The sequence below is a fragment of the Poromitra crassiceps genome, assembly GCF_964638095.1.
Source record: "Poromitra crassiceps genome assembly, chromosome: 4".
In the NCBI taxonomy this organism is placed as follows: domain Eukaryota; kingdom Metazoa; phylum Chordata; class Actinopteri; order Beryciformes; family Melamphaidae; genus Poromitra; species Poromitra crassiceps.
This window is the reverse complement of record NC_139626.1, coordinates 35,147,133-35,161,944: the sequence shown is the minus strand read 5'-3', so window position 1 is coordinate 35,161,944 and position 14,812 is coordinate 35,147,133. Positions and strand designations below refer to the sequence as shown.

General features: G+C 43.9%; 1 protein-coding gene across 1 annotated transcript in view; it reads left to right on the top strand.

The window, feature by feature from the left end:
• Positions 1–14,812, top strand: part of LOC310775758 (protocadherin-15-like) — a gene marked incomplete at both ends in the record, with an annotated part of 239,416 nt that overhangs the window by 110,264 nt on the left and 114,340 nt on the right. Inside the window, one exon of the mRNA XM_083635894.1 lies at positions 22–115. Coding sequence (XP_083492020.1) covers positions 22–115 — 94 coding nt within the window. The remainder of the gene's footprint in view (positions 1–21; positions 116–14,812) is intronic.

Below are 14,812 nucleotides of genomic sequence, written 5' to 3'. Positions count from 1 at the left end.
GGTTGTGTGTTGTCTCCCCAGGACGGGGCATTTGGTTCTGGACAAGGCTCTGGACAGGGAGTCGTTGGACCATTACACCCTGGTGGTCACAGCCTCAGACGGACACCCACACGGGGTAAGAAACCCTACAATACCACACAGATATTTAACCCACAAGTTAGTCATTCATTCCTTTTCACTGTGTGTTGGATAGTAGAGAGAGACAGAGATACTTGACCTTTTTACTGTGTGTTGATAGTAGAGAGACTGTGTGTTGAAAGTAGAGAGAGACAGAAGTTGTGTTTCCATTACCCTCAGAAATGCGCAAAATCTAAATATCGCAATAGAAATTGGGTAATGGAAACACGTAAATTTCGAAAAAGGTCCCAAATATCGCAAAACGTTTTTGCGCTCTCATGAGGTGGTTTTTCAGACGTGTCGATATAGCAGTTTATTGCAAAAGTGTAATGGAAACACATTTTCCGCATTTGCACGTCATGTGACTTATCTTCTCCTTTGGAAAATGAGGGAGAAAGGGTTCGATAAACCGTGACAAAACCTCCGCAGCAAGTGGAAAACTTTGAAGCAACGCTACCTAGCAGAAAGATGAGTGTTGTGCAAAAGCGGAGCCGGAAAATAGATCATGTTTAATGGCAGAAATCGATCCATGCCTGTGTGCGCGCATTTGGCACAGCGGCGAGATGATCGGGGATGAAAAGCACACACCGGTGCGGTGCTGCTGACTGAAGTGATTAATACATTACACACATTTCAGGTGCAATGTTATAATTATAATAGGCTACACGAAATTCTGACTATTGCACCAAATCAGCCTTTTCCCCCCTCCATCTCTAAAATGGGACAAGTTGTATTAGGCTACCTTTTTTCCTCTGCCTGTCGTGCTCACTGCATTCACCGCAGCCAGCAACATGTTCTTTTGAATTGATAATCAGGCTCGTTTATATGCATTGTAACTTCATGTTGTGATTTGCATTGACCATTGGTTGGATTTGAGCATGCTGGGGCGGGATATGGGGCAGATCCCGTGTGTAATCACTGTGGCAGCTGCTGGTAACGGGAATTGCATTCAGGTGTGCACGCCATCAGACCAAACTCAACTTCAATGGAAACGCCTACAAGTCGCAATTGTACATTGTCGAAGTTGTAGAAATATCGCAATTATTTTGCGAAAAACTGTAATGGAAACACAGCTAGAGAGACTTGCCCTTTTCACTGTGTGTTGATAGTAGATAGACTGTGTGTTGATTGATTGATTGATTGATTGATTGATATCTTTATTGATTCAATAAATGCAGAATTGTGCAAGACAATACAACAAAACAATATTGATCAAAAGGAGTAAAACACAATAAAGCCCGAGGGCTTGTTTCCATTGTGGTCCTTTGTATGGGACAAGTGGAGTGAGTGTATGTGTGCATGTGTGAGCGCGTGTGTGCGCGGGCAACATAAACAACAAATACATTAAACAACACTACACAACATCAATCATTCCTTTGATTCAAGAATGATTGACCTTGGAAACATACACTCAATGACTGATCAGTCATTGAATGAATGGTTATTAAGCTACAACAAAAATGCGGCAATCAATAAATAAAAAGAGAGACCAGCTCATATAATAAACCAAAGACCTAGGGGTTAAAATGCTGCAAGCATACAGGAGACAGGTTAGGAACCCATTTGGGAACCAATGAGCCATTTTTTCAAGGCGAGCTTAAAGGAAAACCTGGAATTAAGGGTCTTTATACTCTCAGGGAGTTTGTTCCATAAAATAGCTGCTGAATAAGAAAAGGTACATTTACCCATTAACTCATTGAGTGCCAGCCACTTTTGGAGAACGGAAGCTCCCAGTGCCAGAGTTTCAGAGCGTTTTCAGTGATTTCTCGAGGCCCACAGAATATTGTGTGATATTACTATGTAAACACCGAACACGCACAAAGAACGAGGAGACTCTCTTCTATCATCTGCAAAAAAAAGTTTATTGATCCCATTTTCCGTTCTTTAGTTATGAGCCGGAGAAGATAGGCTGTTTTGAGCAAAAAGACAGTTTTCAAATTATTTTAGATATTCAGCCTTTTGTGAAATGCAGCATTTCAAGCACATTCACTGACGCTAGCTAATATTTTCTGATGTAGTGACGTGGTGTAGTTCTGTGGAGCCTGCGTGCCCCACCCCCCTCTCCCCGCCTCAGCTGCAAACTCCTCCCCACACGCACCCAGTCTATTTTCAGAGCCTCCGTTTTTGCGCCGGGCGGCTCCCGGCCGTCTCCCAGCGCGACAAGGAAATGCCAAACGGGACTGCAGGGATAGGTTTGGCCCTTCGGCGTCGGGTGCTGCCTTTCTGGCGGGTAATCGTGTGGAGAAACTATATGCAGACAGACAGACAGAGGCAGAGGAGCTCAGTTGTGTGCGCGGATTGACTGATGTTCGCAGCCCGACGTCAGCTGCAGACAGAGCAATCTATATGGCTCTGGCTGCAGCATGCATCGGCTTCTCTTTGATCACGGCTTTTTGCTGCAGTTTGCGGGACCTTTCTGTAATCTGGAGAGCACTGTCGCCACCTAATGAGTCCGTAAAATAGGTTATACACCTTCAATAGCTACAATATTTGTACAGGAGATGCCTGATGCTTTGATCCACGTCCCACCGTCAAAAAACGCAATTGACGAACATGTTCGTCCTTGGCACTCTACGTTACTAAACCAATTGACGAACATGTTCGTCCATGGCACTCAATGAGTTAAAGATTTAAATTTGGGGGGAACAATGTTGGAAGTGCTTCCTCTTGTGGAGTAGCCATGTACATCACTGACTTTACAGAAGTAGTCGGTGAGGTAGCGAGGAGCCTCCCGTTTAAAAATCCTGAAAACCATGCACAGTTTGATCTGAGAAACCCTCTCTTCCACTCTGAGCCACCTAAGGCTAAGGAAGTGAGAGGGGAGGAGATGGATTCTGGGATGCAGTTTCAGAATAGCCCGTATTAGTTTATTTTGAGACGTCTGTAGCCTGTTTTTGAGTTTCATGGTGATTGCCGTGAACCAGGAGAAGCAAGCATAGTCAAAATGACATTGAATCAGAGCATTTGCCAAGGTTACAAGGGCGCTATTATCTATGATGGATGAAATTCTGGCTAAGAATTTGGATTTTTGATTTACTTTGGAAATTACTTTAAGGCCATGCTCTCTCCAGAGAGTTTGTTATCTAAAATGCAGCCAAGGTAAGTCATCTCCTCCTTCGTGGAAACAGCTACGTCACCAACCATAATTTTAAACCCAGGGGACTTTTTTAAATTAAAATTTGACACAAATAAAATGGACTCCGTTTTCCCCAGATTAAGTAATAATTTGTTGTCCGAGAGCCATACACTAACACTGTGAGGCTCACTGCTCAATTTCCTTTCGATCTCCCCCTGTCCTTGTGAGAGAACAGGAGGGCGGAGTCGTCCGCGAAGAGGAACAGGTTGCAGTCACAGGCCGATTGCATATCGTTTATATAAATTAAAAAGAAAAGAGGCCCTAAAATACTTCCCTGGGGGACCCCACATGTCAGGGGGAGGGGACGAGACAGCGTACCGTTAATGTCCACCACCTGCTCCCTACCCTCCAGGTAGGACCTAACCCAGTTGAGGGAAGTGCTGTTGAAGCCCAGGGCCCCGAGCTTACACAGTAGAACGTCATGGTTAACGGTGTCAAATGCTTTTTGAAGGTCCAGCATGACCATACCACAGTATTTACCAGAGTCTACTTCCCTCCTGATGTGATCGGTTAGAAAAAGCAGACAGGTTTCAGTTGAATGTGATTTTCTGAATCCAGACTGAAATGTAAACAGGAGCTCCCGAGATGCAAGATAAATGAAGCCTGCGTTAGTTCATTCAAGACATGGGGCTCTATTCTCCCACAGGCCATCGGCGCTATTACGGGCCTTAACCGCAAAAAAACGTGCCTTGCGCCTGTTTCGGCAAGATAGCAATAGGCTTTAGGCTGCCAAATGCGCTTTAGGCCGAATGGGCGTGGCGCAGTCCCAAAGTGGGCGTGTCGGCGCTAAATACCAGCCTAGTCATATCTTGGGAGCTGGCCTACATTTAGCGCTTTGCGCTTTTCAAAAGCAGGCCTATTCTTTGCCTTCACTGCTTCTTCTCTGTCACCCTTCTCTCTCTCTCTCTCTGAGTTCCCAGCATGCATTGTGTTTCTTCATTTCGCTACTAAATAGCCACCAAATGAGCCAAAATAGATATAAAAGGTAGTTCTAAATTAATGTGTAATGGTAACACAGCCTGCCATTGTCAACATTTCAATATTGGACCAAATAAAACCTCGAAATGAAAACACCACCCTATGTGAAACATATATGTCCTCCTGGGCATATATATACCCCTTGTCGAGTTAACGTGATTTAGAGAAGTAACAGCGGAACGCGCTTCGGAACGCGCTTCTAATGGCATCTGCTATACTGTGATGTCCGTCCAATAACTTGGCCCTATTTCACATTTAGTTTTACAATAAAAACACATTTATGCAATGACTTGACATAATGTAGGGTATATTTATGTGCATCATCCTTCCTGCAGCAGGCGAGAGAAAATGATATCTTTCTGGACAAACTTTCACCAATCTAATAGGCTATATTTTTCTAGCTGATGCATAGAACATTATTTTCACTTTGATCTTGCTATAGTGTAGCGTATTTACATGCTTGCAGTATTGAAACTGCAGTTAGATTGGTTTGAGAAGCATAATAATATGGAATAATAGCCTATAATGCAGACAGACAGGCTGGATGAAGGGAGGGGGGGGGGGGGGGGCAGAGCGTTTGGCTTTCGTCTGGTTTTGCGGGATCACTGGAATTGGAGCTAAAAAGGCAAGCGTGCGATTCGTTTATTGCACTTATCCAATGAGCATGACGGTGCATAATTTTACGCCTAAAAGGCGTGGTTGTAATGCTTTGGGCTGCATCTAGCGCCAGCACAACGATATCAAGTGCGCCTTTCCACGCCCACTGCTTTGATCTGCGCCTGCCGCTCGGCCTAGAAACTGCGCCGATGCAACGATAGGGGCCATGATGTCATAGCTACGCCCCAGCTGTACCAGCTGACAGCCTCTGTTTGGTTCACCATTTAACCAATTCTCCAATCACAGTCATTCTTACAACAAGGCGGTCCGTTTAAATAGGGCAGCCTCTCACTCACTGATCTGTTCCCCACCTTGCTGATCGTTGCGGCTGCTGGCAACGCTTGCCCCCTCCACCCCAGCCTCCACCTTTTAGATCAAATGCTATCATGTATTGTAGCTCTGGAGTCTGCATGGCTCAAAAAATTAACATGTTTCCATGTCTTGCTTTTAGGCTCCCTCTTTTACTTTCTATGGTTTAAATGTATCTGGAATATTTTATTCCCATGGGGATTCTGCTTGCTCTCCCTGCTCGGCGTAGCATGCTGCTGAGCCGAGTTCAGGGAGAATTAAATTAATGAAATATTAAATTAAATATTAAATTAATTCTAAGAGCGAAGCCTTCAACGCCAAACATAATTGTATGCATTATATTCATTTATGCAATAAATGGTTAATTCTATGACTTGAGTGTTCTTGAATGAACTGTCAATTTGTTCAAAAATGACTCTTTCCATTAACTTAGATATGGAAGAGAGAATTGAGACTGGGCGATAATTTCCTGGTTCTAGTTTACTTCCTTTTTTGTGAAGGGGGATTACCCTGGCTTGTTTGAAATCATGGGGGACATGACCTTCTCTGATAGACAGCTTGATTATATGTGTAATAAAAGGTTAAATCAAATCGGCTGCATCTCGGATGAACCTGCTTGGGATGTTATCAATACCTGTAGCTTTAGACGGCTGAAAGTAGAGAGAGACAGAGATACTTGACATTTTCACTGTGTGTTGATAGTAGATAGACTGTGTGTTGAAAGTAGAGGGAGACAGAGAGACTTGACATTTTCACTGTGTGTTGATAGTAGAGAGAGACAGAGAGACTTGACATTTTCACTGTGTGTTGATAGTAGAGGGAGACAGAGAGACTTGGCATTTTCACTATGTGTTGAAAGTAGAGAGAGACAGAGAGACTTGACATTTTCACTGTGTGTTGAAAGTAGAGGGAGACAGAGAGACTTGACATTTTCACTGTGTGTTGAAAGTAGAGAGAGACAGAGAGACTTGACATTTTCACTGTGTGTTGAAAGTAGAGAGAGACAGAGAGACTTGACATTTTCACTGTGTGTTGAAAGTAGAGGGAGACAGAGAGACTTGACATTTTCACTGTGTGTTGAAAGTAGAGAGAGACAGAGAGACTTGACATTTTCACTGTGTGTTGAAAGTAGAGAGAGACAGAGAGACTTGACATTTGCACTGTGTGTTGAAAGTAGAGGGAGACAGAGAGACTTGACATTTTCACTGTGTGTTGAAAGTAGAGAGAGACAGAGAGACTTGACATTTTCACTGTGTGTTGAAAGTAGAGGGAGACAGAGAGACTTGCCATTTTCACTGTGTGTTGATAGTAGATAGACTGTGTTGAAAGTAGAGAGAGACAGAGAGACTTGCCCTTTTCACTGTGTATTGATAGTAGATAGACTGTGTTGAAAGTAGAGGGAGACAGAGAGACTTGACATTTTCACTGTGTGTTGAAAGTAGAGAGAGACAGAGAGACTTGACATTTTCACTGTGTGTTGATAGTAGAGAGAGACAGAGAGACTTGCCATTTTCACTGTGTGTTGATAGTAGATAGACTGTGTGTTGAAAGTAGAGAGAGACAGAGAGACTTGAGCTTGCCAAAACACGCTAACTAACACAGTTCCACCTGTTATCTTCTTGCTAATTGGCTTGTCTTTCTGCCTGTTATGATTGACAGTCTGTTATGATTGACAGTCTGTTATGATTGACAGTCGTCTGTTATGATTGACAGTCTGTTATGATTGACAGTCTGTTATGATTGACAGTCTGTAGACAGAGGAAACAAACACCCAAGCACAAGTGGCTGTGTCTCGCACCATGACAGGCCAGTAAACAGGCAAAAGAGGTGTTTCTATATGTATGTATATGTATATATCCATATTAAATGGATGTGATTTGGATGGGAATCTGGCAGAGTGGGGCACTCCACTAGTCCACTTAGCATTTTCTCTCCATGTGAATCTGCTGCATATCATTTTCATTATATTTAGCCTGGGTCCTGCAAGAGCTATTCTGCTGGCAAATGTGTCTGTGTCCTTCCTCACTTTGTCTATCTGCCCCCCCCCCCCCCCCCCCCCCACACACACACACACTCTCTCTCTCTCTCTCTCTCTCTCTCTCTCTCTCTCTCTCTCTCTCTCTCTCTCTCCTGTGGTGTTCTTCCTCAGACTTTCTTTTCAATTCTTTTAAAGTCAAATCTTCAGCCTTTCACATGAAAGTCAAATGAAGACATTGTCTCTTCTTCTCTTCTCTCCCCCTCTCTACTTTATTTTTATTTTTATTATGCTATTACAGATACAGGCTTCATGAACAACATTCAGAGAGCCTAGCATTGATCTGCAGCTACTCATAAATATATGTGAGACTGATTAAGTATGATAAATAGAAGTCCTTGAGTTTTAGGGTCTGGTGCTGAGGCGGTATTTGTTCAGTCTCTTCTTGAAGGCATCAACACTGCTTGATGTAATGTCTCCAACAACCGCGGGGGGGAGGCTGTTCCATGTTGCTATGGCAGAATGGAGAAAGCTCCTGTCCAGGCATTTGGTGTTTGCCCTGGGCAGTGACAGGGCATGGTTGGGTGGGAGCCTCCGGGTGGTTTGACCTGGGACATGAGCGGGGGGTAGCAGCGCTTTCAGGTGTGCCGGGCACTTGGTAGTGTGCATTTTGAAAAGAACAGTTGTTGCAGCAAATGTTCTGCGATGGCTCAACTTGGTGATGGCAAAATCCTTATGGGCAGAGTCCTCATCCACACCTATGATTTTAATTGCCTTTTTCTGGATATTATCCAGCTGCCTGAGAGTTGTTTGTGAGGCATTCATCCAGGCAAGGCAGGAGTACTCCATGATGCTCCTGACCTGGGTTTTGTAGATGTTGGCTCGGCCTCTAGGATCAAGCTTGTTGGCCAACCTCCGCATTGCTCCGAGACGTTGTCCAGCACGTTTACAGATGTTAGAAAGATGGCTGGTCCACTGGAGTTTTCTGTCAAAGCGGAGTCCTAGGACATCCATCTGCTCACTGAGCCTGATTTTAGTACTCCCAAAGAAGAGCTCAGGACAAGATGGATACCTCTTTCTGGATATAATCATTGCCTGACATTTGCTGGGCTCAAAGGTGACCTTCCAGGCATCAGCCCACTTTCTGATGTTGTCCAGGTCTTTATTTAGGCTGACTGCTACCTCAGGCGCATTTGATGGTGTTATGGGTGCGAAGATGGTGGAGTCATCCGCTGTACCGCATCTGGTGGACATGTACTCTACACTGTCTAACGGACTGTGTTATACTGTAGCACCTCAATGAACACAGTGATGACTCAGCTGATGTACTCGCCATTAAATACTGTACTGCCATAGTTAAATTAATGAATGTAAAAAATATTCTCAATATCAATTAATTGCAACAAGTTAAGCTTAATTTATACTTATTATAAAGTGTCGCTCAACACATGGTCGCAGACGAAAAAGAAAGTGTCGCTCATGGTGCTGCATTTATACTTCAGAGGACGTTCGCCTCGGTTCAACGGTCACGTGACACTCGAACGCTATAAGCAGCTGCCGACTGACAGCCAAGAGAAGAGAGGGAACGAAATGCACAGTGAAACCACCTCGGAGGCAAGATGTAACGTACTTGGCTGCAGCCGCATATTAACAGCACACAACCACACAACTCACCTCCTCTCTCTGGGAAATTGGTCATGACGTTCTTTGTGATTTTCACGAAGTCATACATCAAGGACAGGCTGATAAAAATAGCGGGGACACGTTCATTCATTTCAATCGAGTGAAAACTAGCGGGTGGACCCCAACCAAAACAAGGAAGTCAAGCGCGTGCCGTCTATATAGCCAATCAGGCTTGCGCGACACATCGTGACGTAGTCAGAGACACTAGACATTTCACCAGGTAGCAGACACTGCTCGCCGACACTTGAAAGTGTCGACTCAAGTCCTCATTTCTGTCGGCGACCGTTTCAAAAGTGTCGGCAGACGAAGCATAAATTGGGCTTTAGAGTGAGCAGGGTGCTTTGGCGATTGGCGGGTGCGGCGTGCATTCAGTTTGGGATACCCTGCAAAGTCTTTGAGCCAGCAGACATGCACCTGTCAGCAGGGGGCAGTCAAGCGCTGGAGGTAGCCGAGCAGTTTGCCAAGAAAGTTCTCTTTTACAGAGAGATTACCTCACTGTAGTGAGCCGTGAACAAAGCCCCAATCATATTTCACTCTGGAAAAGATGGATTCACAACACTGACTTTTCCCCCGTTTTTCCTTTTTCTTTTCATTTGGCAAGTGGCCCCGCAGATAATCAAGTGTATGGTGTGCGCCTATCAAAGAAGAATGCAGCAAGAAGCCCCGATGCAGAGTGGAGCGCACTGCATCTCTCTTTCTCTCAAATGGAAGTGATTTGTCCAGTACTTCCTTTTTCCTCAGAATCCCCTTTTCTACCTGTCACTACACCCCCCCCCCGTCTCTCTCTCTCTCTCTCACGCACACACACTCAACCTCTCTTTCTCTCTTTCTCTCCTTTCTTTCTCTCTCGCTCCCTCTCTATCTCTTTCTCTCTCTCCCACTCTCTTTCTCTCTCTCTCTCCCTCTAATTTCCTTGCTGGAAGGCTGCTTTCTCAAAGTAGCAGTGCTCATTCTATTTTCCTTATACTGGCATTTACATGAAGGGTTTTTGTCAACTGTGGGCTGTTGAACTCAAATCAGTTGAATCACCATCTGCCCTGCTAACCTCTATAGCCTGGACTCTGCCACACACGCACGCACGTGCGCACACACACACACGCACACGCACACACACACACACACACACACACACACACACACACACATGCACACACAGTGAAATGTTAGCCGTCCCTCCTGGCTTTTCCTGCCTCTTTCTCAATTTCCTTCTTTGAAATTAAAATCTTCTCAAACTCAATCTCTCTCTCTCTCTCTCTCTCCCTCTCTCATATGAAAGTCAAATTAAGAAATTGATGATCCCCAGCTCCCATCTCTCTCTCTCTCTGGGGTCTCTCTCTGGGTCACATTATTAAGCACCCCTCCTTCCCCTTCCCCCTGCAGGAGTCTTGACGGTACACACTCAACCATATGCCAGTTCCAACTCACATTTTTATTTCTTTGACCCTAGGGCACCCCTTTACTTGTGTGTGTGTGTGTGTGTGTGTGTGTGTGTGTGTGTGTGTGTGTGTGTGTGTGTGTGTGTGTGCGTGTCTGTGCATGTGTGTTCGTGCGTGCATGCGTGTGTGTTACCAAGCATACGTTTTACGACTACTTAGCAGTGAACATCCAGCCTGCTGTTGCACCAGCTGAACTGTTGTACCAGCTGAACTGTTGCACCAGTTGAACCTTTGCACCAGCTGAACTGTTGTAACAGCTGAACTGTTGTACCAGCTGAACTGTTGCACCAGCTGAACTGTTGTACCAGCTGAACTGTTGCACCAGCTGAACGTAAGTTCTCTCTTAAGTTAGGGTGTAAGCAGGGGTGAAAGTGGATTGAAATTCTTGCCGGTACTACTACCTCAACCTTCATCGGATCATTGTTCTTGGTCAGCCCCAGCTTCATGCGTCCCTGAACACACGCATACTTTTTTTAACACCTGTACGGTGTAGATATTAGAAACACGTGATGTGACATCATGTAGTCTATAGCAAATTATTTCTTTAAATGGTGCAAGTCACTAGCCTACTTAATTAATCTGTATAGTGTGGCACACTTGTTCTTGTGCTTAATCGTTGTCCAATGGTAAAGTATAAGGTCGAAAATGAATTGTGCAAAGGACAAATAATGTGAAAATGAATAAGCAAAAATATGAAAATGGATTAAAAAAGGCACATTTTAAATTGCATTTTGCAAATCATCAGCATTAATTCATCAGTCTTTCATTTGTCAATTTAATTAAATGGCTCATTTATAAGCATTTGTATTAATATGTTTATAAATAGTTTTATGAAATGGCTCATTTAAAAGCTAATTTAATTTTTTCTCTTCTAATAATTATAATAATAATAATACATTTATTTTATATAGCGCTTTTCAAAGACTCAAAGTCGCTTTACAGAACACATGGCAAACACTCAGATTAAGATTAGTAACATTATTACTAGTTTGAAAAGTAATAAAGGCACACTTTAATATTATACAATACATAAACATTTGTTGTTATATGTACAGGAATTACAAGCAAGACAAACAACACAAAGGGTGCCATAGCAACCAGAGCAACCAGAACAATCTGGAACCTGTCGGGCAGGTGAATATGTAGCCTACAGTAACCTAAGTAAATTACTGAGAATTACTGCTTTGATAAAGCTATACATAAGACACAGGAAAAACACACAGTAGGATTGTGCACAGAAGAAATTCATGCAGTCAGCAGAGAAACCCTCCAAGGCAAAAGATTCCCAGAGGGAATCAAAGAACTGAAATATAGACACCGAATTGGGTAGACAATCAAATGCCATCACCTTGAAAACATTCCTGGATGAACGATGAACCAGGACATTTGCGCATCGGAGGCGCCATGAAACTATGCGTAAAAGCACCCCCCTCTCTCTCCCTATCTCCTCCTCTCTCTCTCTCTCTCTCTCCCTGTCCTCTCTCTCTCTCTCTCTCTCTCTCTCTCTCTCTCTCATGTCGTCGGTCAATGCATGTAAAAGCAAGTGCCAATTAATTAATTAATTAACCAATTAATTAATTAATAATTAAGCCAATGCGGCTTTGCGCAACAGATGCCTCCATTAAAATGTTGAAATGTGAAGTGTCAGTATCTCCATAATTACAGAGATCATGAACATTGCTGAAAACTATGACCATTAAAAGGACATGTGAAAGGACTTACATGTATGGTTTCATGAAGGCACACAAAGGGTAAAGCTGTGTTCACACCGAGATATTTATTTTTCGCTCTGTCGCTTGATTCAACCCTTTGGAATCGCTCTGTCGCTGTGATTAAATCGCTCGTCAACAGGCACACGAATTGACGGACATGTGGGGGCTATAACGTTACGCAATGTCATGATGTTTGTCAACTACGAGCCACCGTAGATGTTTACAAGCTAAGCCTATCAGCGTGCTCCTAACATGAGTTCTATACCGGTAGTACAGACTTCACTTCATGTCAGCTGTCAGCCTGTCAATCAGCTGTCAATGCGGTTTGTTGCCACACAATAAACCAGCGGTTTGTTCCAAGCCAGTGGGATCCTTGACTCACTCTCAACATGGCAGCCAATCAGCGTTGAACAGCGAGCGACTGATGCCAGCATAATTTTGCTCGAGTTGGGATATTTCATCTCGAGCGACGAGCGTATTTTCTCCCTATCCCTCTGTCTCTGTCGCTCCAGTGATTTTTCTCCCGGGCGAATATACGCTCAATCGCTCGTTTGCATTGACTTTGTATGTAAACTCGATGCCAGCGAAAAACTTTAATAGGTCGGTGTGAACGCAGCTTTAGTCCACTTTGGCTTCTCACTGCACACTGCACAGTCAATTAACTAACAACGTGTGCTCCCACAATGCGCTGCCGCATGCAATGTCCTTGCATCTGACATCGTGCTGGGAACGGGGCAGGCTTTTGTAGAATTTAGAAGCAATTTATAAGAAAACTAACTGTTGTTTATGTTGACATAGGTAATACAGTAATGTCAGCAGATGTGTTTCCTTATTGGAAATGCGATCATGACGGCTTCTGTGGGTTTTGATTGACAGGCAGCTGTGTCACTCTGTCCCTAGCTGAAGCACCGGATCGTTCAGGTGCACTTTCACCAGTGGGTGTAAGGTCCACACTAACTTCTACGTTGAAACGTACTGTACGTAGTTAGTTTCACACTAAAGTTGCGTCTTTGTTTAGTTGCACCACAGAGACGTAAGGTAAGGTACTTAACTAGTATTCCTTAAACCCCCATACTAGTCAAAATAGTGTCGCAGATAAGGACGTGTCCACTATCTGTGACCAGTCAGTGAAAAGCACGTGAAATGATCAATGTTTAATACCGTTGCCAAATTAAGCGGTATGAAAACTCGCTGACTTGATTTCATATTCTTTCAGACACACACCTTAAGTATGTGGCTGGTTTAGGGGGGGCGCGTCAATACCACCCAAATTAATTACCGTAAATTCCGGACTATAAGCCGCACCTTTTTTCCCGTTTTTTGGTCTTTTTTGGCCCCTGCGGCTTATATAACGGTGCGGCTTATCTATGGATTTTTTCAAAAAAAAAAAAAAAAAAAAATCTCTCTTTTTTAGCACTCTTTCTAACTATAAATCCTATATAACTATAATAAGTTTTAATTTCCTCTCTTCCCCTCTTTTCACCACACTGTATGACACTGTATGACACTGTGTGCACTGTAAAAAACAACACAGGTGGTGTTGTGTTATGTTGTTTTGTTGAAATGTTAATAAATGGGAGCTTCCTCAAACAGCCATCTCAATCCCCTCTGTGCATGAACCCTTACATATGGTAATTAAACATTAAAACAAAAAACAAAAAAAAACATTAAAACACCCGCGGCTTATAGTCCGGTGCGGCTTATATAAGAAAAAAATAGTCAACTTTGCAGGTGCGGCTTATACACCGGTGCGGCTTATAGTCCGGAATTTACGGTAAGTGCAATACAAACAGTCGGGCCGATAGTCTGGGACATGTTGCCCACCACAAATTAGTGCATTCATATTTCATTAACACTAACCGAATGAGAACGTTCGAGTAACGTTCATTAGACTGTTAACGTTTATCTGTGGTGAGAGCTTCATCATCATGCATTGTAATTCACCATTATCCTGCCTCACTACTCGCTACTTCATTGCTGTTATTTTAATGTGTATGCAGTGCCGCCCCACTTGTGGAAAACAAAATGTCAAAGGGTGTAATTTATCAGGGAGAGCAAGTTGCGGACGCAAAACAACAATGCGCCACAGTGCCAAGTTGCAATCCGTGCCAACTGCTATTTTACAGAGGACTTTATACCTAGTAGGGGGGTAGGTGTAAGATTTAAGTTCTAACTTATACCTACGTTGTAACTATTTCACTTGGTGCAACCCATATATTTTTAGTAGTGCGTAAACTCGGACTTAGTGAGACTTTACGCTCAAACTAGGTTACGTATCAACTTACGCACAGCTGGTGCAACCCACTGCAGTTGTAGAGTGAACACAAGCACAGTAGACAAAGGCACAGGATAGCAAGGATAGGACCAGAGCTAATTAGCAAGCAAAATGGCTCTTAAGGGAGTTGTTCAGAAGAGGGACACAGCCACAAATAGCCTCAGCCAGTGAAATAAAATCAGCTCACCGTGAGCTGAAAGTTAAAGTGGGGAAAGTTGAAGATACAGTAGACTCCTACTTTATACTCTGATGATCAATCACAGAACTTTCTCACAGTAGTCAAACATCTGATGGACCCCTCCTCTCCTCTCCTCTCCTCTCCCCTCCTCTCCTCTCCTCTCCTCTCCTCTCCTCTCCTCTCCTCTCCTCTCCTCTCCTCTCCTCTCCTCTCCTCCCCCCCCTCCTCTCCTCTCCCCCCTCTCCTCTCCTCTCCCCTCCACTCCCCTCCTCTCCTCTCCTCACCCCTCCTCTCCTCTCCCCCTATCCTCTCCTCTCCCCCCTCTCCTCTCCTCCCCCCCCCCCTCTCCTCTCCTC